At 49.8% G+C, this 22,431-nt stretch overlaps 1 protein-coding gene across 3 annotated transcripts in view; it reads right to left on the bottom strand.

The window, feature by feature from the left end:
• LOC127007108 (uncharacterized) overlaps window positions 1-22,431 on the bottom strand; it is a 115,098-nt gene that overhangs the window by 79,572 nt on the left and 13,095 nt on the right. Inside the window, exon 1 of one of the 3 annotated variants that reach the window (XM_050877722.1) lies at window positions 10,829-10,879. The exons of the other annotated variants lie outside the window; for them this stretch is intronic. Coding sequence (XP_050733679.1) covers window positions 10,829-10,864 — 36 coding nt within the window. The 5' untranslated portion in view covers window positions 10,865-10,879. Of the gene's footprint in view, window positions 1-10,828; window positions 10,880-22,431 lie in introns of those variants that run through there. 3 annotated transcript variants of the gene reach the window in all.

Here is a 22,431-nt window from a genome sequence, read left to right as displayed (position 1 = left end):
ATAACTTCCCAGTGAAGAAAGGAAAGAAGACAACAGAAGTAACAGCATGCAGAGGAACAGTGATTTGCGGGCTTCTTTTCATAACTGTTTTTTTTTTCTTCTTTTTGCCCTTGAGCCGTTTCCTTTACTGTAAAAAAAAAATTAAGACGAAAAAGTTAAAAAAGGAGGAGGAGGAGGAGGAGTAGGAAAAAAAAACATATTCGTAATCAAAATAATATACCGCCTCCTAATCCCGACACAGCTGAAGCACAATCTACATACAAGGACAGCCTGCCACTGAGCCCCGACCGTCCCTCTTGCACAAACATTCGTGACGACAAAAAACAAAAACAAAAAACAAAAATATGAATAATAATCCCCAACAATCAGGCCTCCATCAACTCCCCTTGGCCAACTTAACTTCCCGCGAACACGAACGAGCGCGAGTGACCGAGCAAATGAGTTCCTCGATCATAATTATATCTTATCTTCTTACAGTAACAAATCTGAGCAATAACTTCGAGGGCTCTCTGACATCACACGTTCGCCCGACACACCAGTCCTTTCGCGCCTGAGGAAGGGCGGGACTTGGGAGGGCGGTAGGAGAGAAGGAGAGAGAGGGAGAGAAGGGGGGCGACAGGGCTGAAGGAAGGAGTAGGAGAGTAAGACAGTGAGAGGAGTAAGTAAAGTAAGGAAGAGTAAGAGAGGGAAGGGCGGGCAGGAGTAAGGGTTGGGAGGTATACAGAGGGCGGGCGCTGCCGTGTGTGGGGTCTTCTGCGCACTCAGAATAAGAGGCCTTTGTCCGCGGCGGCCTCTGCGTGGGTCGCTACACCTGAGATAAACACCGGCTATTCCTGAGAGGGTGTGGGAGAATCGTTATAAGGGAAGGATAAGGGCCCGAAGGAGGGAGGATATGGGAGGGAAACCAGGTGTGGAGGATGGAGGAGCTTGGAAATTTTAATCCAGTAACGTTTTGAAGGGTGTGGGAAGGGAATAAGAAGGATGGAGAGAAGGGAAAGATGAAATATGAGGCTACTGCGGAAGTGAAAAAAAGTTAATGTGTTGACAAAATAGAGGTAATAAGATGACCAATGTGGACGAAAGCTGAAATGACATTATAATAGAAGGAGGAGGAGGAGGAGGAGGAGGAGGAGGAGGTAGGGGAGGAAGAGAAGCTAGGTAATCCATAACAGCCCTACGAGTATCGATATTCCACACATACTTCACCACACGACGCTGGCAGTGGACGGCATAAGTATTGATCCTGCTAAGCTACTCTAATGCTCACACTGCTGCTTCCCTTCGCCCGTGAGCAGGTAAGGTAAAAGGGGGAGTGGGGGGGAGGCGGTACCAGACGTCTTGTGGCAGAGCACGAACGGGTCACGTCACGTCCTTGAGTCTCGCGCACCACACTTACCTTCGTCCGTCTCGACAAGCAGGGAGAGGTGTGAAGAGAACAACGACGACCACGATGACGACAACGACGGCAACCTCCGCGGTGCACAGAAACACACGGGCAAGACCAGGAACAGAGTACGTCCACGGTTCTCCGAACATCACTTTCTACCTCGCCTCCACAAATCAGCGGAAGGAAAAAATAACCTAATTCCTGCGACGCTATTATTCAAGATTTACCGACTACAAAAGTGGTTTACACAAGAGTGTTCCTGTTACCGCGACCCCAAATGGGGATTTGATAGCCATTATCGGATAGCGTACCAGAGCATCAGGGTTCGACCTATTGGCCCCGAGAGCAGAAAGTGTCGGTGCAGCGAGATAAATATAACGGGGCGGATAATGACGTGGGGAAGGGCAAAGAGAAATAGGAAAGTCTGTGGTCTGCAGCGACAGAGTGGAGGCCTGGGGGGGATAAATTGTGACTCCCGGAAGCTGTGAAGTGTTACGAAATCCAACAAGGACGTAATTGAAACCAGAGAATCAAACCTTCCCAGACCACATAAGAAAAGAAAGCTATGACCTGGCCGGTCATTAACATACCGTTACATTACTTATTTTAAATAAACAACTTAATTAAGGAAAACAACACTCTACGAGAGGCCACACCCGCTCTACACGACCACAAACTTCACAAGAGACAGCCCTACATGAACAGATTACAATAATAGCCAGTCATTACTACAACAATCGAGGGCGCTGTTTTCTGGCTCTCCACTGTATCACGCTAACAACCCCACCAGCACAACACTGTTACTACTTTCTGAAAACACTACAAGTTTCTGCAATAGTCCACCTTCGTCCTGGGGCGACGGATGCTCACCAACGGACTGGTGCTCTCGGTGCTTGGCTCACCGTGGGGCAGCGCGGTGACACGCGATGCTGGCGGTGCACCAAGAAACACACGGGGAAGGGACATGAAGTATGCTACACAAAGGGACCAAAGGACCATGTGGATGTAGCATCACGTAGCGCTTCGTGGGGGAGGGGGTGAATGGAGGCCTGGGAAAGGAAAGTGTCATAGGGGCTGATGATAAGAAGAAAAGGAGGAGTGAGCCGTCGGGCCACGTTAGAGAAAGGTGCATGGATGGTAGGCGAGACAAGAGAAAGAGCCAGGCACCCCAGCACAGGCCACGGGGGTGTGGGACTAAAAGCCAAATCATGTCGTCTGTGGCCGCACAATCCCCAGCCGCCCCATAACCTGTCTGTCCCCAACACCTGCGTCGTGAAGCCAATACATAATGACCTGGCCCGGGGGGGAGGGGGGCTTTGCCTGCCTCCAGTCAGCTGTCACCCACTTGGAATCATGCACGCCTCGCCTCAACTCGCTTCATTTTCAACACCAAAAAACAGAACAGTAACTCTTTGCCCTGTGCTGGGATAATGATAAACAGTAGATCATAACTGTCAAAATATGCAAAGCTATGCGAAGAAATACGCTGCAGGGGAGGAACAAATACCTTATGTTAAACACTTCTATCCAAATTTAGTCGACTATACCAACACGTACATCTCTCCTTCCTGGGCGAGACTCGGGGTCAAGAATCCTATAACGCCCTCGAGAAATTTACGAGCCTAACGGGCACCTAATTAAAGCACAGGTACTAACATTAGACCTTTCCGGCAGTGAACTTCGCCGGGCAGGTACAGGAGGGTATCAGGTGCTATGGAATTGCGTCTCATGGTTCCCTCCTCACATAGTCACTGTCTTGTCCCAGGGAGCGTTAGCTAAACAAGACGGAGCCAGGTATACGCATGGGCAGGTGGGTAGCGGGGTGCCCTATAAAAACATGCATCGTGGCCCCTAACTCCCCCTCACCCACTCCGCCCGCCAGGACTAGGAACCGCTACTGACCTAACGTGGCAGCTCCTCGTTGAGTTTTATTAGCCTCTTCGCTGCCTACATCACTGTCTCCACTTCAGCCTCTCAATGATTCTCTGCATCTTCTTAGCTCCACCGGTTCATCATGCTCAGCTCACCAGGGCCGACTGATGTTACTTTCCGTTATTCTCAATTAGCCGGTCCAAGCTAGCAGGTCCATGCGAGTATACGGCGGCGCCCCTGCCTGTCGCCCGCGAGCCCCAGTGACCGCAAGTCCTCCTCGCCCGCCAGCCTCACTCACAGGACCTGAAGACTCGGGCGTGCGCGGCCACACTCGGCCAGGCTCAGGCTCAGGGTTCATTCATCCCACACATGAACTCTGCGGCGTCAATCGAGAATAAAAGGATACATGAAGCTACATATTTTGATGATAATTTAATCATCAAATTCCATGTGACTGTTTGCTTACTTGAATGCACTACGATTCGTGTCAAGGTGTAAAGAGCTTTCCCGCAGCTTATGTTTCCGTTAGCCTAGAGTAGCTTGGTCAGGGGCGGCTGAGCTGACGAAAGCCTTCCCTGGACACCCCCGAGGATCAGTCCACGAGTTGCGTGTCATCGTTGACAGATGAGCCCACTTCAGCACCAAGGTCACCACTCAAGTAGTGAACACTTGCAACTGAAGGTGTGTACATGTTAATATGAACGCATACACGTTTTGAACGGTTAGGGTTAGCACAGGGTCGCTACAGGTACCAGTCAGCGTACCTGGAGGAGAAGGAAGAACAGGTTGACAACGGCGCCGCAGGTGAGGGACGAAGAGTACACACTGTGGGTTCCTATTATTGCTTCTGATTTCCCAAGACGGTCCGAACACTGGTTCTTCCACGCACCGGCATCAGCTCCAGCCTCGTGAGTTCCATCTTCCTCCTGCCTGCCAGCCCCTCCCCTCCCGTGGCTGCACCCTTCCCTGCCCACCTGACCTACAAGCCGCCGCGGCCTTCTACTGCAGCATTCACTGTTGAGAGGAATGCGAGCACGGCCGCATGTCGAGCTTGCTTCCCTGCACAAGTTAAACAACACTAACAGATATAATCACTACCATGCAGATAACAAAAGCACAGCGACTACGCCCATGGCCAGGCTAACGGTTAGTCTTTCTTGCTCTCTTTGTTTTCGCACAAACTAAGTTATGTGAAATTATACATTCCGAGCCTCCTAAGTCACGGCAGTTCTTGCCTCTCACTTCAGGTTGGCGCTGCAGGTGTGGCGCTGACCCCGGGTGGCGGAGCTCCCGCATTCCCTGCCACGGGGAGAAAGTCGACCCTCACACACCACCAGGACCTTGAACACCTAATGACTGGCAAAGGTCCCCACGCTGGCGCCGTGACCCGAGCTGCTACTCCTACTACTACTACTACTACTACTTCTACTACTACTTTTTTTTTACAGCAATGGAGGCAGCTCAAGGGCAAAAAACAAAAACAGGAACAAAAAGGCACACTAGACGCTGCTCCAACCAAAGAAAACAGAACGAGAAGCCAGAAGAGACTACAACTACTACTACTACTACTACTACTACTACTACTACTACTACTACTACTACTACAACTACTACTACTACTACTACTACTACTTTTTCTCCTCCTCACACTGCAATCATCACCACCAGTACGAGTGACGGTGGTGGTGGTGGCGGAGGTGGTGGTATCGGCTTACAATGAACAGGGCAGGAGTCAGGCAGGACCAGCACGTCAGCGTCTGAGAACGAGTCACACCGCCACCTAAAGGGCACCAAGCCACGCTGGGAGGCGCTGGTCCACGTGCACGACTCAGCGCCTCCACCTGGCCGTCTCTCAGCAGCAGGAGTAAGACGAGACGGAAGGAGGAGGAGAACACGGACGATAAGGAGAGGAGGAGGAGGCGGAGGAGGAAATGGAAGAAGAAGCAGGAGCAGGATGAGGCTGAAGAAGAATAGGAATGATAGGAAGATGAAGGAAACATCGAGGAGGTAAAAAGAATATGAGAGGAATGCGAATGTTAAGAATATGAAGAGAAAAGGAGGGAGGGAAAGAAGAAGAAGAAGAGGAAAAAGAAGAAAAAGACAAGATGAAGGAGGAGAACACGACCGATAAGAAGAGGAGAAAAAGTATAGAGGTTGTTGAAGAAAGAGGAAAGAAGGGAGAATATGAATAGGAATAATGATAAGAAAAAGGAAAAGAATGAACAATAAAAGATAAGGAGGGCGAAAAACAAGAGAAGAGGAGGAAGAAAAAGAAGAAGAAGGAAGAAGAAAAAGAAGAAGACTAGTCATTATAATTCAAATAGTAACAACAAAATAATAATAAAAACAACAATCAGGGAACTCGCAATGGCCACCGAATGATCCTGAATAATGAAAATAAGGCAACAACAAAGTCTAAGGGTCCAAGGCCACTACCCTGCGGAACGGGGCGCTGTCCTTGGCTCTCTGCTTTTTACTCCCTCGGCTACTGACGCGCAGAGGGGAGGGAGGAGGCGGCGGGGACTAACACGATAGAAAATGCCACTGACACCACGATGCCCACCCACCGCCTCTGAAGGTTGGACTGAAGACAAGTAAGAACCAAAGAAACATTAGAAAATAAGAAGTCTGTAAGAGGCCGCATGCAACGTGTTCCTTCTCTCGTTTCGCCTTGGACAGAAAAAAAAGTGAGATAGCTCTTAAGTGAGTGAGTTAGAGTGAGTGAGATAGAGAGATTGGTGGTCAGGCTACGTTACTTATTCCTTCTTTCGATGTGCCTTGGATATGTATACTTCAGCACAATTAAAAAAAAAAAAAAAAAAAATTATTTAACACATTTTCTTTCACACAGGAAAACCTAATTGCCAAAGTACCTTAAACTTATACATGAGGCTGGTTTTGTTTAGTTTCCTAGTCTCTTGTTAACAGTTCAGGGTTTTCTAACTTAAAACATCAATTTATGAATCAATAATACTGCAACTTTAAGTAATACTGCACATTTTTTCGTATGCTAAGCTTTTCTCTGACTCCAAGACGCAAATTCGCATAAACAAGCCATAAATTAACCTTAAAGACGTTTTAGTACCTCGCCATTCCTAGACAAAAACAAATCTGCAGTACCAGTGGAGAGTCGGGTAAACTGAGTAAGATTAAGAAATGTAGTTTTTTTTTTTACATCGTTAACAACAGCCAACCGCCTCATCGCATAGAACGCCTGGGAAAGGTTTGTACGAGCTTTATGCCACTTTTTCTTCTCTTCTTATCGCCACAGTCCATCAATTACCAAACAGCGGAACACTTCCTAATTATGCAAATGCGGTGTTTGCTCAGAGCCCCGGTGCAGGTGCTGGCCGGCTTGCTTCTGATTAGCGCTCTCCTGCCCCACGCATTTTCCTCCTTGTTTTTGGGTTCTGAATGTTTATACGGACATAGCTCTGGGCGTAACCGTGGGGCTCATATCCAACGCTGAATACTAATATTTTTATGGTAATAGGAGAAAGATCAGAAGCTAATAAAGAATGAAAAAAAAAGCCATGATACTCCGACAAAGAAAATTAAGGGACGGATACCAGAGATTAATCAAATTTAGTTCCAGAGGTGAATTATTATCATCATTAGCAGAAAAATATAGTAGTAGTAGTAGTAGTAGTAGTAGTAGTAGTAGTAGCAAAAACAGAAGTAACAGTAGTAGCAACACTAATACTAATACTGTTACTACTAATAATATGCATTCTAGATAGGGAAGCAATCTGTACAGTTATCAAATGTCCCTAAAATTAAACTCTCGGTGCTGCGTCACTGCTGCTCGGCGGGGTGCAGCTCCCCCTCGCATTGCTGGTCCCGGTTGTCACCAGGCTCAGGCAACGCAAGCAAACGAAGTAGGGAGTGGCAGTCTTTAATTTTCCACAACGCAAGCAAACGAAGGGAGTGGCAGTCTTTAATTTTCCACAACGCAAGCAAACGAAGGGAGTGGCAGTCTTTACATTTCCAATCACTCTCCTCAATCTTTTCTTCCAGGCCCATCAGAGAGGATAGAAGCACCGTAAAGTACATTGACCCGCTAATCTCTACGCCTTAAATCCTTCTAGTACTTTTTACCTTACACCTGCTCTTTTTATATGCATGTTTCGGACAAGCCCCGGGCCTTGCACTAGCGGTTCTTAGATGAAGGTCTCTCTCGGTGGCCCGGCGAGGCGGATCCTGAATGCCTGCCACAAGAAAACATACGCCTCTGATACCTGAGCCATAAAACACTGAGGCTCGGGAGAACCAAGGCCACACCTGCAGCGTCTTACGAGGGAAAAAAAAAAAAAAAAAAACCACGACGGAATGCTTATCGTACGCCACTGCAGCTCTCACGAATCCAAGTGAGAAAAATATGATTACGAAAATAAATAAACGCAATTATGTTCACACGGCGGCAAAAAGTGACAGTCAAGGAAGATTGGACAAGACGCTGCTGGCTCATTTCGGGGCTGGCGGTGAGGCGGCGAGAACCCATGACGCAGGTGTGTGTGTGTGTGTGTGTGTGTGTGTGTGTGTGTGTGTGTGTGTGTGTGTGTGTGTGTGTAATTGGATTTAATCTTATAACGAGTGCCTGGGTAAGTGTGTATTTGTTCTTTCGTGTGACATATTACCGAGGAATAAAGTGTTACATACGCATATCACTGCCTGCACACTAACTGCGAGGGAAAATTCTATAATCGAGAACAATCGACAAAAAACATCAAAAGTAATTTTCCCCTCTGCATACCGTTTTCTTTTTTTGTGACTGTGTGTGTGTGTGTGAGTGTGTGTGTGTGTGTGTGTGTGTGTGTGTGTGTGTGTGTACGCTCGCGCGCGCACGCTTTTTATGCAAAGTAAAAAGTTGAATAATGTCTTGGTAGAGACAATGCCCAGAGTGATTTATGTTATGTATTTCCACTCCTCTGGGCCACACCACGGAGAGAAAGAGCTGGAAGAAGAGAAGGAGGAGGAGAGGCCGCCTCCTCCCCCCGCCAGACAGGCAGGCCTAGCATCAGTCCAGCTAACAGGTCTGCTGCTCCGGAGGGGATGAACACTGAGGAATGGCGATGAGGATCAGACGGCGGCTGAGCTAGATAAGGGGAAGAAAGTATTTCCAGGTGATGCTGCGCCCCATCTTAACTTTTATTAACGGTTGCTAAGATGACTTCCATTTCTTTTACAATAAAACAATTTACTGTTGTCTCCTTTTTTTTTATCTACCCGTGGAGGGAGGGTGCTGGGGGTGAGGGAGGATTGGTAGGCGGGGGCTCCAATACCGGGGGGTCTGAACATCAGCCAAGGTCAGACCGGTCCAGCCCGCCACGGTTACCACCGACACAAAACGCCAACCAATTTTTTGAGTTAGTCAGGCTGATACAACAGACTGAAAGGATACACGGGACGCGCTTTTCCACGCTCAGCTCCAGGTAATGCGGGGACCAAGCGCCGGTGTACGGATTTCAAGGCCTGGCGGCTGAGTGTGACGGGCCGCGGCGGGGACGGTTGGCATCCGGGCCCAGGAGGAAACCCAACAGGCCCACGCTGAGGCCCTCCGCTCCACGCCGAGAAATGCCACCTGCCCTCATCATGTTACGACTCCACGGGTCCGCTGGCGCACGGAGATTGGGTGTGATCGCCAATTCGTACGCACCATTCCTATAAGTACTCATATCAGGGGAAGAACATTACGCACTCGGGAGAATAACTGAGCCTGAGTCAGAAAAAAGAATATAGTCAAAGTAAAGATTAATTAACGTTCTCATTTTGGCCATTCGATTTGTCAGCGCTCACCATTTTTTTCTTGAGTACTTTTCTTCCAGACATGGCTTTTAATTGTAACAGTGAGTGCGAACTAGCGAACATATCTCAACGGAAACTGGTCCTCTCCCTGCTGCTGTCCAATCAATTCCGGAACGCTGCAGTTATATTTCCAAGATGCTCCGCCCTATTAGCCCAGTGACTGCAACACCGCGGGAAGCACAGTCTGTCTCATTACACACACACACACACACACACACACACACACACACATAAGCAAATAATTGGTCGATTAAACACACAAGAAAACACAAGCTTCAGCACGAGCAAGCTTAACACAAAACCTGCTGATAAGATGTCCCCGCCATCACCGCCCCTTCGAGCACTTCACCCATCACTGGAGGGTCTCGACGGTCCTTGGTTACTATGATCTTCCTCTTCAGCAGACTGTTGTGTCAATACCGTCTTGTCCCCGCTCGCACAACCGCTCGCGTACACAAACTTACACTAAAACTTGCTCTCTAGACCACGGGATGGAAAAACACCACCCTTTCACATATTTGACTGCACGCTATTCAGGCAGCATCGCAGACTTGTGTACCGTAAGGCGAACCTGAGCGGCTGTCTCGAACCAGGCACGTGGAAAGAGGGAAGGAGGTGGTGGTGGTGGTGGTGGTGGTGAGAGAGAGAGAGAGAGAGAGACACACACACACACACACACACACACACACACACACACACACACACACACACACACAGGGGCGTGGCGGCTCCCCTCAGAATGTCACACGAGCCCCGGGCGGCGAGAGTCGTAAAAATAAGCGACAGCCCAACACTGGCATTTTGTAGACCCCGAAAAAAGCACGTTGGTGAGAGGCACTGTGACCCCCCCCCCTCCCCCCCTCTCTCTCTCTCTCTCTCTCTCTCTCTCTCTCTCTCTCTCTCTCTCTCTCTCTCTCTCTCTCTCTCTCTCTCTCTCTCTCTAAATTGTTACAGAATTCATCTATCATTCTCGCCACATAATGCCTTGAGCTACACCACTGCGCTCCTTCCCCCCCCACCTCCCCCCCTCCAGTTCGCATCCACCTCTGCTCCACATCTGTCTCCACACAAACCTAAACCACCTCCTGAGCACATAGTTAGGGAGAAAAAGTTCGTGCGTGCGAAGTGTGTGTGTGTGTGTGTGTGTGTGTGTGTGTGTGTGTGTGTGTTCAGGCAGGTCGTAAATTCTCCTTCAAAAGTATACACGGATTTTATATAACTTTTTTTTCAACATTTTCCCATTCAAGAATTATCACTAGATTACTTTCGCGCATGACTGCACACGTTTATTTTTGGTTCCTGCGACAAACACGGTGCAAGGAGGAGGAGGAGGAGGAGGAGGAGGAGGAGGAGGAGGAGGAGGATACGAAGATGGAGGAGGAGGGGCAGTAGGGTTACGATTAAGATGGAATTACATGGACGAAGCGAATGAGATGAATTTGAAGGTGAAGGAGGAGGAGATGAAGAGAAGGTGGGTTACGATTAAGACTGGAATTTCATGGACCAAGCGAAGAAGATAGAGGGGAGAAGTAAGAGTAGAAGATAGAAGAAGATAGAAGATAGAAGATAGAATAGATAGAAGATAGAATAGGTAGATAGAAGACAGAATAGATAGAAGACATAATACAATAGATAGAAAATATAGAAGATAGAAGAAGATACAAGATAGAAGAAGTAGAAGATTGGAATTTCATGGACCAAGCGAAGAAGATAGAGGGTAGGAGTAGGAGTAGAAGATAGTAGGAGTAGGAATAGTGTACTCACGGAGGCGGCTGTGGTCTCGTGCACCGCGGCCACCATGACTCCATTCTTACCTGCGGGAGGAGAGAGAGACACATTAGGTTATCATCGGGTAATGAAAGCACCGGTGACCCTGACGACCTTCCCGAGGGCAAAGGCATGGGGTGGTGCAATGCTTCACACACACACACACACACACACACACACACACACACACAGCATGTAGTGAGATTATACATCGTGGCAAAAGCATCATTACGCCCAGGTATGGTTCCTCTCCTTCAACCAGCATCTCTAGGAAAGGTCGCACAGGTGGATGAAGCTTACTACGCCCCTGACACAGATAACAGGTGTAGAGGGCGATGCTTGACGGAAGTATCTCTACCCTTCATAAAAGCCTGGCAAACCATGACCCCGCTTGACCAGTCTCCGGCACTCCAGGTACAAGCTATTCAGAGGAGGCCAAGGTGATGCAACTTCAACCGCAGATACACTCAAAAGGAATTCTTAAACGGGTGAAGCCGGAAAACTTGCTTTCTTGGAAGGTGTTAAATCAAGTTCCTTTAGCGTTTATGAGGAGATCAGTTGACGCTATCACACTTAGGTATCTGTATGTGCCTGAGCCAGCTACTGATTCCCTTTCACACACACATTACTGGATGGATAAGCTGTCCAGGATCGCCTAAACCACACCGGTATTAATTCACCGCCTCCCTCCCATCCCCCAACTCACACGCATAAAAAATGAGATTAAAAAGTAAACCAGTTATGAATGAATCGACTGTGACGAAAAAAATCCTTCATCTTTTATCACTTTACAGGTCCTTGGCGAGACGAGGAGTGGTCCAGAAGACTAATGGGGGAAGGTGACGAAGGGAAAAGACAGATCGCTCCCCCATCACCCTCACACGTCCCCCCACAATCTCACCTGGGGCACACCTCACCTGACGTCGCGGTGAGTTGGGGACCAGGGTTGGACGCTCGCACCTACTCAAACCACAGAGGAACCCGAGCCGTGGAAATGCTAGACGCGGCTGTGTACGGAGGAACAGTGCGAGCGATGTCGTGGGAAGACTGGGGGTTCAGGGCGGGACGAGGAGTGGACTTAATAATGACACGAAAATGGCGAATGAGTGAAAATGAGCGTAGGTAAACATATACACAGTTATCTTTCTCTCCCACTCTCTCTCGCTATCTCTCTCTCCCTATCATAAGGAAAGGGATCATGCTAATTTTACCGCCCTATATAACTCAGAACAATGGGCTAATAATGGATAAAGGCTTCCCTCCCACGCCGGCACTAAATGGAAGAGCAGCGCAGAGATGGAGAGAGGGGGGATGGGACGCAGCGGCACCTCCCACAGGCTTAATCTGGTCCAATATACGCGTCTTGCCTACACGAAGAGGAGATAAGTGATTCAGCTGTGCGTGCGTGTGCGAGTGTGTGTGTGTGTGTGTGTGTGTGTGTGTGTGTGTGTGTGTGTGTGTGTGTGTGTGTGTGTGTGTGTGTGTGTTATTGTGTGAATCACTCATGGCAACAACACCTACAAACCTGAAAAGTTAGTTCGAAATGAAAGGAATACGAGTTAGTGGAAAGGACGCCGTGACGGGTTAGCCTGAGACTGAGAGGGACTAGTTTCCAGGACGGGAGAGATCTTGGAGGAGGAGGAGGAGGAGGAGGAGGAGGAAGAGGGACAAGAGGGGGAAAAGGAGGAGGAGAAAAGAGGGCATACTACGGAGGGGGTGCTGGGGAAGGCCACATAAGAGGGGGAGGGTGCCAGGGAAGGGAGCAAGTTCCCACGTAGTAGAAGGGGGCGGGTCTGACCACAATAGGAAGGCCAAGATACTCCCCTGACCCTAGACAGAGGCTACGCCAGGTTCGGGAGGGTGAGAGGGACTTGCGGTTTCCTCAGGGACTCCCACTGACTGGCTGGAGAGGAGAGTGGGGAGAGTGAGGAGAGTGGCAGTGGTGTTATGGTGGTGAGAGGTGGGGGCGGGGGGGGGCAGGAGGGGGGTAGTTCGGGGGTGAGGGGGGCGGTAAAGGCGATGAGTGTGCGGTGAAGTTGGCTTAAAAGTAAGGGTGAGAAGGCAAGTCTACGAGGGGGCAACGCGGTATTTAAGTGCTGAAAGAAGAGGCTTAAGTGTTGTGGGGAGCAGGGGAAAGCTGGTGCTGGGACGGGGGGGGGGGGGGAGGAGAGGGGGTCATGGTGCTGGTGGTGGAGATGGAGGAGGCATGAACGGACCAAACGCGGGAGAGTGAGGGAGTTCGGGCGAGGCAGAGCAGGCAGGGCCGAAGAGGGATACGGTATGTGAGGCGGCATATGGTCTGGGGTGGTTAGGGCTACGGCGAGCCCCACAAAAACGCCCCTATCAACATATTCTGATCCTCGCCTTAACTAGGATCATAACAAGCCCACGATGTGTCTGGGGCCGCCCGCAGATCTCCCACGCCTCCCACCCTTTCCTCTCACGGCCCTTCCTTCCTTTCCTGCCGCCGCCTCCATCCGTCCCCATTCCCTTGCCTGAGTTCACCGCCTAAATGATGGGCTGCGTTCTTCCCTCATTATCTAACCCTGACCCTCAAACAGACTCCTGATGGTGGTTACGCCGTTGAAGGACAGGTGGATATGCGCGGACCACGTCAGGACAAATCTAGGGCGAATATTACTTGTCGTTTTCAGTGCTTTATATTTTTTCATGAAAGATTTGGAGGTAAAGAAAAAATTGGCAGCTGAGTATTATGCTTTTTTTTCTTTTAGGGTTACAGGTTTCAAAGGGTAGAGTTCAGTGTAATTGTATTTGGTGTTTTTTTTTTCCCCCATTCTTTCCCGTTTTCACTTTCACCGCTACCGCCGTACCGTTGGTTTTCAAGAGTCGCTCGCCGGCCCATCCACAAACATCCTTTCTCTAGCAGTGGTTTTAGGACATAAGCCAAATCACTCTCCTGAAGGCTGTTTTCTCCTTCCTTAATGCAGGTGAGGTCACGCATCCATTCACTGCTTACAAATCTTTCTAATTCCTTAATCTCTTCTATTTGTTTCCTTTGTCCTGGATTCCCTCTGTGTCCTTGTTTTCATCCCTCTCATTCTGTACTCAACAATAACCTTCCTATCCATTCATTCGCCCTCGTCCCCTTCCTACCTTTCTCCCTCTCTCTCTCACCTGGCTCTTCCTCCTACTGTTCCTTCCTCCTTTTATCAGGTGAGTCACTGTTCCGCTGGTTCTCTCACTTCACCTTCTCTCCCGCTACCCTCCCTGCCTCGCCTGCTCCCCGCCCCTTCCTCAGGTCCTGTATAGTACTCGCGGCAGACAGGTCGGTGCCGCCCTTCGCCTATAGGCAAGTCTGACCGCCGCCTTCGCCTCCTCCTCTCTCGTATCTTGACGAATCTGAAGCCAAGGGACGGCAGCTCTTCTTCAACATCGTCATTACCAGCACCGTGATTATTGTCTCTCGCGTGTCAGCGGAACGAACTTGTCACGGTCACCATTATTATTATCATCATTATTATTGTAGTTGCAGTAGCAGTAATAGTTTTTGTGATAGTATTTTATTATTAATCAACTCATAACGTTCACAAAAGTTAGTGTCATCACCACCACAACCACCAACTCCGTCACCACCACCACCAGTCCCCATCACTACCACCAACGTCACCATCACCACCATCACCACCGCCACTGAGTAATGAAGATAAAGCTGCTCCTGGACGGTCCCATTCAACCCGAGTCCATCCCATTGTGGTCAGGAGACTATTTCATGGCTAAGCTGATGAGAAGATGTAAGGGGGGAGGGAGGGAGGAGGAGAGGGGGTGCCAGGGGTGGGGGGGTCGGCGGAACAAGACACCCCTATATCCCTACACCCCTAGCCGGCACAGTACCAACACCCCCTACAAGTTACCTTCGTCCTGGCGCGTAAAAAGAAGAGAAGCCGAACCAAGAAGCCTCAGAAGATAGCAATGAAAAAAAAAATGCCACTCCGTCTCCACCTGAGCCTAGACGTGGTGAAGCCCTACTCGTATGCCCTTGTGTGTATGCATAAGTGCCTCTCTCACGCTACGCTATACTTCGTTCACCCTTCCTCGGCCCCGTCTTCCCCATCTCTAATACGCCGGCCGATGCAAAATGAGACGCCGGTACACGATCAATACGACCCATCTTCGGTAACAGTACATCAGGCTTGGAAGGCGATTAGGGCCGATGCAGAGTCAGCTTGTACACGGCTCCCGACCTTTCCCAACAAAGCTACTTAAAGTTACTTACTGTAGGGGTTCCTGGAAGTAAAAAACAAAACAAAACAAAACAGAGAAGTCGTATGGTTGGAGGGTCGTGCGTCACCACCATCTATCCAGACAGCTACACCCCCATTTCCCGGAACCTTCTGCTGGGGTTGCCATAATTAGAACCTTCTTTCCATACAGGCTATTCAACCTTCGTTACAGCTTCCGTCACATGTATATCCTTTGACGCGATATTCAGAGCAAATCTTCTAAAAAGCTTCCTTGGCTGATGGCGTTTCTGAGCCTCCTTCGTGTCTGTCTGTGTGCGAATATACGCCAGCAAAAGTCTATCCATCGTAAACATGGGCGACCCTCTACTTTCCGGCAGTAGAGACAAAGCAAATATGGTGACAGGTCATTGCGACACCCACGCCCTCCGTCAGCCCGGGGACGCAACCTCGTCCTCGAGCACACCCTTGGGTGGCTCCTCCTCTCCTCCGTCTCGGCAATCATGTCATTCGGGGGCGCCGCTCTGTAATCAAGTTAGGGCGTTCGTCGAGGTGCGAGCCACTCCCTCAACTCAGGAATTTTTACGCAGCTGAGTCGCAGTCTTTTCAGCGTATTTCGAGTCTGATCATGAGGCGCCCCACCCATGCGTCAGATGAACCATTTGTAAAGAAAAAAAAAAAGAAAAAAAAGAAAAAAAAAACTCGTGCTGGACAAAGGTGTTCCAGTCGTGACAATTTCCTGTTCACGAGTTGGAACAATTTTAATATTTTTTTAATCGAATAACTTCAGGCATACACTTATCAGTACTCATGACTGCCGATTTTTTTTGTTTTCTTCTTTGTTACTTTTCTTTCACCGGTGAACCGCGCCGCTGAGTGCGGCGCCACCCACAGCACGGCAGCGGCAGCGTCCACTCAAACACGCGAAATATAGTTTACTCGGTTCAGTAAACCCGAACACGCCCCGCGGCAAGTCGTAACCGGGGAGAGGAATGTGCTCGACTGGTTCCCCGGGCGAAGCGTTCTGGAGGCAGCGTTCTTCTTTCTCTTTTTTTTTTTTTTTTGTCACTCAAGCAAGTTCCTTCGTCCCTGAAATACGTGTTGGCGTAATTAAATCGAGGCATTAGCTTTGTACACTGGCGTGCTGGGAATGCCCTGAGGAATGCTAGGCAGTCGGAGGCCCTTCCTCGGCACGTGATGCTGGCCGAGCCACGCCGTCTGTGGCTTTGTGTTCCGGGGTCACCTTTGCGTCGCGGTGTGAGGCGTGAGTCAGACGTCTGGGCCACGACGCAGCCTCCCTTCAGTACCTCACGCCGCCCTCTAACCCCCTCATTTATCCAGCCCGCCTCAACCCTTCAATTAGGATGCTCCGTGCTCTCTAGGGATGGGAGGTTTTAGGGCATCAAAGCCAATGGCGCGTCTTCCCAAGGAAAGGATTAACAGGTGGCTTGACTTACGCTGTGTAATATCATCTCACGTACGGTGAAAAAAGGAGAAAACTAAAAGCCATTACATACACAGCCCACATGTCCTGTCCTATTTCCTTCTTATTTGTTTAGCTTTCAAAATATTCTCTTTGTGGCCGTCGCTCCCACACCACTCACTTCCTACTCGAGTCTCGATTTTCCCATGGGAACCTGAATTGATGGGGCAGAGGAGGGTCGTGAGGAGGATATCCACCTCAGGGCTGATGCTGATAAAGCTGATAACTTATCTTTTCATCTCAATCCCTCGGTGGAGTCGTGCTCCCTACAGACACTCCGGGCGGTGCGTGGCTCTGCATATCACCGCCGCGTCAGACTGTCCTGGTGACGTCAACGCCCAGCACGAGGGAAGTCAACCGTGCTTGCAACTCTTCACTCCGTAGCCTTACAATGCAAGCGGGTCCGCTATGTTTGGAACTGCAGAATAATGTACCACCAGTGAGCATTCCATGAATAAGTTATCGTTCACCTTCCGGTTATCCATTGCAAGCAGGGGAATGAATAGCAGTACGCACATTAACTTCCTGTGAAGGTTGGAGTTATGTGTGCTACGTTTGTTATGTGTAAGCGTTTTAATGTGGGAATTCTCGTCACATGTGACGGAGACGTAATATTTACTGACCGTGTTTTTCCCACCGAGTATCCTGAGGCACTCGGCACATAACGCTCTGACCAACAATGGCAGGACAGGTAGACGGATGGAGGACTTCACTGTCAGCTATTCATCCGGGACAGGATCTATCTATCTATTATAACAGGATGTGGTCAGCTTACGAGGCTAACCACTTCATTACAGGAGTTAGTATGATATTCGGCTAATTAAAAAAAAAGAACGATAAGAAAAAATCTCACCTGAATGGAATGCATCTGATTATATCCCTAACTTGTCGTCTGCCAGTCTCTCAATTAACCAGTTTCGTCGGTGAGCTGCTTTCATTACTGGACCTCTCATTAAACATGTGTAACCGGTAGCTAAATGGCTCGCAGGGGCGGAGGACAAAAATATCTTCTTGAGTCCACATTATTACGCTTCTTTCGGGACGACGAGGGATTCCAACCGCATATCAGTGACGTGCCCTCGCCCCGCCCTCCCGCGACCAGACAATTTTATCACAAGAACCGATAACTGATCCCCGTAACCAGTGGATGATAAATCGATCCCAAATTTCAAAGGACACGGAGCCCCGAGCGGTTTTAAGGATTGATGGCGGACATTAATCAGACGTCCTCCGTCCTTGGATCACTGGCGGGTTGAGGGGCGGCGGGCGGATGCTCCACAAAGAGACGCGCCCCGGGAGATAGATGCCCCCGCGAAGCCTCCCACGGGTGACACTACAGTCGCGGCGGACCCCAAGCTGGTGCCGCGCGTGATGCCCAGCTCTTTCTGTGTATTCACTGAAGTCACCCCTTCCTTCCCGCGACGGACTCCTGCACATTAGTCCTTACTCGGGCAAGCAGCGAAGTCGGTCCACCAATCACATCTCACTAATCAAGACAGGTGATTCTAATTGGGTGCCACGGGGATGGATTCATAAGTTACCCAGGATAAGAGTACCGACAATAACTGCCCTCCGAGGAATCCTCCAGGGCTGGGCTCACTGTTGCCATTACCTCGGCTGTTGATTCTGAGCGTAACGAGAACTCCACCTGCGTAATGTTGGGTCTTCGGCGGAACTGTGGGTGGCCAGGGAGGTGATGTGTGGCGGGCAGGACGAGGGGACGGTGCACGGAGGGGGGATGGGGCAAGAGGGTGAGTATGTGGGCCCACTGGGTGTTGGGGAGGATGGATGAGGGGGCACCAGGGGTAGGGGCGTGGCAGGCCAGGGTGGGACGTGGCTGTGAGGCCTGAAAAGGGTGGTGGTGGTGATGGTTGTGGTGGTGTGTGGTGCTTTTTATGATTTTTCTTAACCTCAAGTGACTTTGGGTGAATGGAGACTGTTGTGGGTATCGGTGTTACGGATGAGGACATGCCACAACAGAAGAGAATAATGGAAGGTTACTGTGCAGCCGATATAAGAGTGAGAGTGAGGTTTGTAAGAGTAGTGTTGGTGGTGGAGGGAAGGGAATGTTGTGGTGGCGGCGAGGGTGGTAAAAACAATAAACAAACCGAAACAGAAAACTGATATATACGCAATACTACAAGACATACGATAGTGTAATGGTGTTATGTCTATTAAAAACGTGGCGCCATGGGGTTACGTGTCTACCGTTCCCTTGAAATTTTGTGGATTACTTCGCTTTTCCTCGACGCGGCGACACAGTGTGAGGGCGAAGCGGTATTGTTCTCCGGGTTCTCGAGGGAAGGAAGGAACAAAAGCACACCATCCCACCCGTCACACTCTCTCTCTCTCTCTCTCTCTCTCTCTCTCTCTCTCTCTCTCTCTCTCTCTCACACACACACACACACACACACACACACACACACATATTCCCTTTCGCCTTCCGATAAGAATTATGTTATTTGAGTTTGATCACTCACATTACTTTCTTTACTTGAGAGAGAGAGAGAGAGAGAGAGAGAGAGAGAGAGAGAGAGAGAGAGAGAGAGGGAGGGGAGGGGGAGGGGGACAGAGGAAGGGGAACCGCAGACTTGGATGGGAGCACTGTAAACCTCGGCAGCGAACCGTTACTCAGCATGGCAGCCCGGCAGCCCCCAGGGCCGTATTCTGAGGCCACTCCCAGCACCCCATCAAATGCGACGCGCAGGAAATCCTTAAAGAGATGCCGCCATATCGAGGATCACACGATTATCAATAGGGTCAACCTCCTCCTCCTCATCACTGTGTAAAAGTTCAATTAGAGAGAGAGAGAGAGAGAGAGAGAGAGAGAGAGAGAGAGAGAGAGAGAGAGAGAGAGAGAGAGAGAGAGAGAGAGAGAGAGAGAGAGAGAGAGAGAGAGAGAGAGAGAGAGAGAGAGAGAGAGAGAGAGAGAGAGAGAGAGAGAGAGAGAGAGAGAGAGAGAGAGAGAGAGAGAGGAAGGGGGGGTGGGGGAGCACGGGCGAGATGCCTAAGGACTTGGCCAGCTGGAGTTAGTCTAACCAAATTACTAAGATAAAAATATCAAACAAGGGACCGTTGGGCACCGCCAGCCACGACCTATCGCCGCAGGGTCGCCGCGCCCTTCTCCCTCACTCATCCCGCGCCTCAGCTTCCGACGTGCCAAGAGACAGCAAGAGACGGAAGGCCCGGCCTGCCTCTTCTATGTAACCTGCACCTTGATTCTCAGTGACCCTGGTCGGTATCCTCTGATGCTTCCCGCTCTCCCATTAGCTATTTCCAAAGGCCGAAAAAAAGATTCATCAGGTTTTAAGCAGTTTATTTTTCAGCCATGGTACAGAAGATGGGTAAAACTATCATCAGTCTTAAAACTACCCCTAGAAATTCTCGGAGCCCCTGCGAGAGTCTTGTCAAATGTGTGTGCTTGGACGCAGATATATTTAGGAATACGAGCCTCTATCCCTTCCCGGCGTGTGTATATGAAGACGTGTGAGCCTTCCTCTCATACTCCACCCTTCCCGCCGCCTGACAACTGCTGGTATGCCTCGCCCCAGCCTCTGATCAAGCAGTGACCGTTTACACCTCCTATTCAGCGGCAGTTTATTCCAATGCAAGCGTTAAGAGTCACTACCACAGCATCCCGGCGGGGCGGCATCACGTCCGGTGCAGGCGCCTGATTCTCCGCTCAGCAGACGCGTGATCGGCGACTTTTAAGAAATTCAGCATTCCTTTTATGTTACTTCTATTCAATTCTGTCATTACAAAAATAGTAATGAGACATTACTCAATAATTAGTGCATCTCTGGGCCGGGAGTTGGTGCTGATAACGAGCAGCAGCGACAGGAGAACTAGACGACTCCTGACAGGCACAAGCCCACGCGGTCTGATTTACATCGCCGCCTCCAGGAAGTGAAGACGAGGAGGAGTGTGTTGGCAGCGTTCATGGTGTGGGCGATGAATGGACGCGGATGTGCTTGAATTATCACCCACAAAGAGAGTCAAGAAATTTTAGTTTGCGCGTGGCTTGATCCCCCAAGACGTTACACTCGCGATGGGCGGCCATGATAGCCGAGAAGCTGTGCTTCGTTAAGTGGTCGATCAAGGCAGCACAATCCTTAAGCTGCATATTCGCTGATTTGCATGTTCGATAATTATCTGTTGACAAGATGAAGACTAAATGAAAGCAGGAATTCTATGAAGACTAATATGGAAACACTGGTGATTCCGTATTAGGCAGAGGGGAATTAAAAGAATCTTGGTACATTACATTTTGCATTCATGGTGGTGATTACAGTGGCGTGGGCAAACCTCTACTGCCGGGCTGGGTTAATCTGACGGTGCTTCACGCTAAGCCAGACGAGGCAGCCGCCGCCGCAAGTGCCACTCTGAGATGCATCAACGCTTGCTAGGGATCTTATCATGTTGCTTGAAGGGATGCTAATGGGGCCTGGCTAATCCGATCACTGTTACATGAGTTAAGGCAGGAGGACCAGGCTCGCGATGAATGACATGAGGCGCGGCATGTGAGAGGCGGGTTAAAGTTACGGGGTTGGCCCCAGCCGGGTTATCGCTGCGTGAGTCAGCGTGTCGTGATCAGGCCAACCCAGGAATTTGATTCAGTGTGTTTGCCGGCGCGGGTGTGTTTGTTTGCCACGAGTCGCCGAGAGGAGCACTCGAGATGCAGCCTTACGGATTCCAGCAAAACGGACCAAACTTTTTCATCACGCTCCGCTCGCATCATGCAATCATGCATTCGTACCATAAGACGAGGCTTTTAAAGATACTCTGCATGGTGCTGAGCAGCATCAAGTACACAGTAACGAGTCTGGGGAGGGCAGCAGCCTTCAACACCCGCCCAGAGGCGCGGCGAGGCGAGCCAACATCCATCAGACAGCCGAGCCGACGCGGCGATGCAAATGAGGAAAAACTACTGAGGAGAATGGTGCAGCGACTGTGTAGGCCAGGGTTGGCTTTGCTTAAGCGTTTGTCTGTGTGTGTGTGTGTGTGTGTGTGTGTGTGTGTGTGTGTGTGTGTGTGTGTGTGTGTAGATAAGAGTGTGGCATAAACCTGATCACATATTCTAGAAAAACTGAAATGTATAATGAAATAAGTAAATGTAAACACGCCACAGCCATCGACAACCTCCCTCCACCAGGCAGTAACGAACAAAAAAATCTGAAGTATTTACATCCACTCAAGTCTCCTTCTTAGGGGCAAATTCTTTTCCTTCATATTTTTCGCCTCCCCTCCAGCCCGCCCCAACCCATCACCTTCAGAGCCTGGCAGCCTATAATAAACGCCGCTGCTCACTATTTTTTCCACAATAAATTGCTGATACCTCGCTCTCCCATTACAGCATCCTGACCTCACCCACCCGAAGTTCCCTCTCCAAGCTATTTCCTCTCCGTTCCACCTCCACCAGCGTCCCATAAGCCTCCTCGAAGATAAACCTGACGCCCACCTTCCTCGGCAGGTAATCCTGACGTATATACAGACCAGGTAGGATCGAGGTAAACATCTCAGGGCAGGTTATCCACGTCTGATCTTCCCAACCTCTCCCTCTTTCCAAGCACCCGACTTACCCTCCTCCTCTCTACCTCGTCGAATTCCTCGTGTTATTAAGTTTTCTAAGCGGGGAAAGCAGCGTTTATGTTGTTTTCCCCAACCGACCTGCGGCAACCATTCTCTCTTTCCAATGAAGGCTTGTCATACATAAACTCCTGGGCGTACTATAATGTCTGTTCACAAGTATTAATCAGCCTTTACCTCTTAGCACCAGAGTGAAACGGCGCGCGGCAGCCCTCACAACCCAGCCCAGCCCACCAGCCCTTGCCTCATCGCGAGAAATACCGCAAGTCCGCTCCGTTGTGCTGAGTTACTTGCCGCTCAGGGTCTGGACGCTCAAGGCCCGAGAACTACAC

Source organism: Eriocheir sinensis, chromosome 34, assembly GCF_024679095.1.
Source record: "Eriocheir sinensis breed Jianghai 21 chromosome 34, ASM2467909v1, whole genome shotgun sequence".
NCBI lineage: Eukaryota > Metazoa > Arthropoda > Malacostraca > Decapoda > Varunidae > Eriocheir > Eriocheir sinensis.
This window is presented reverse-complemented; position numbering and strand designations above follow the sequence as displayed.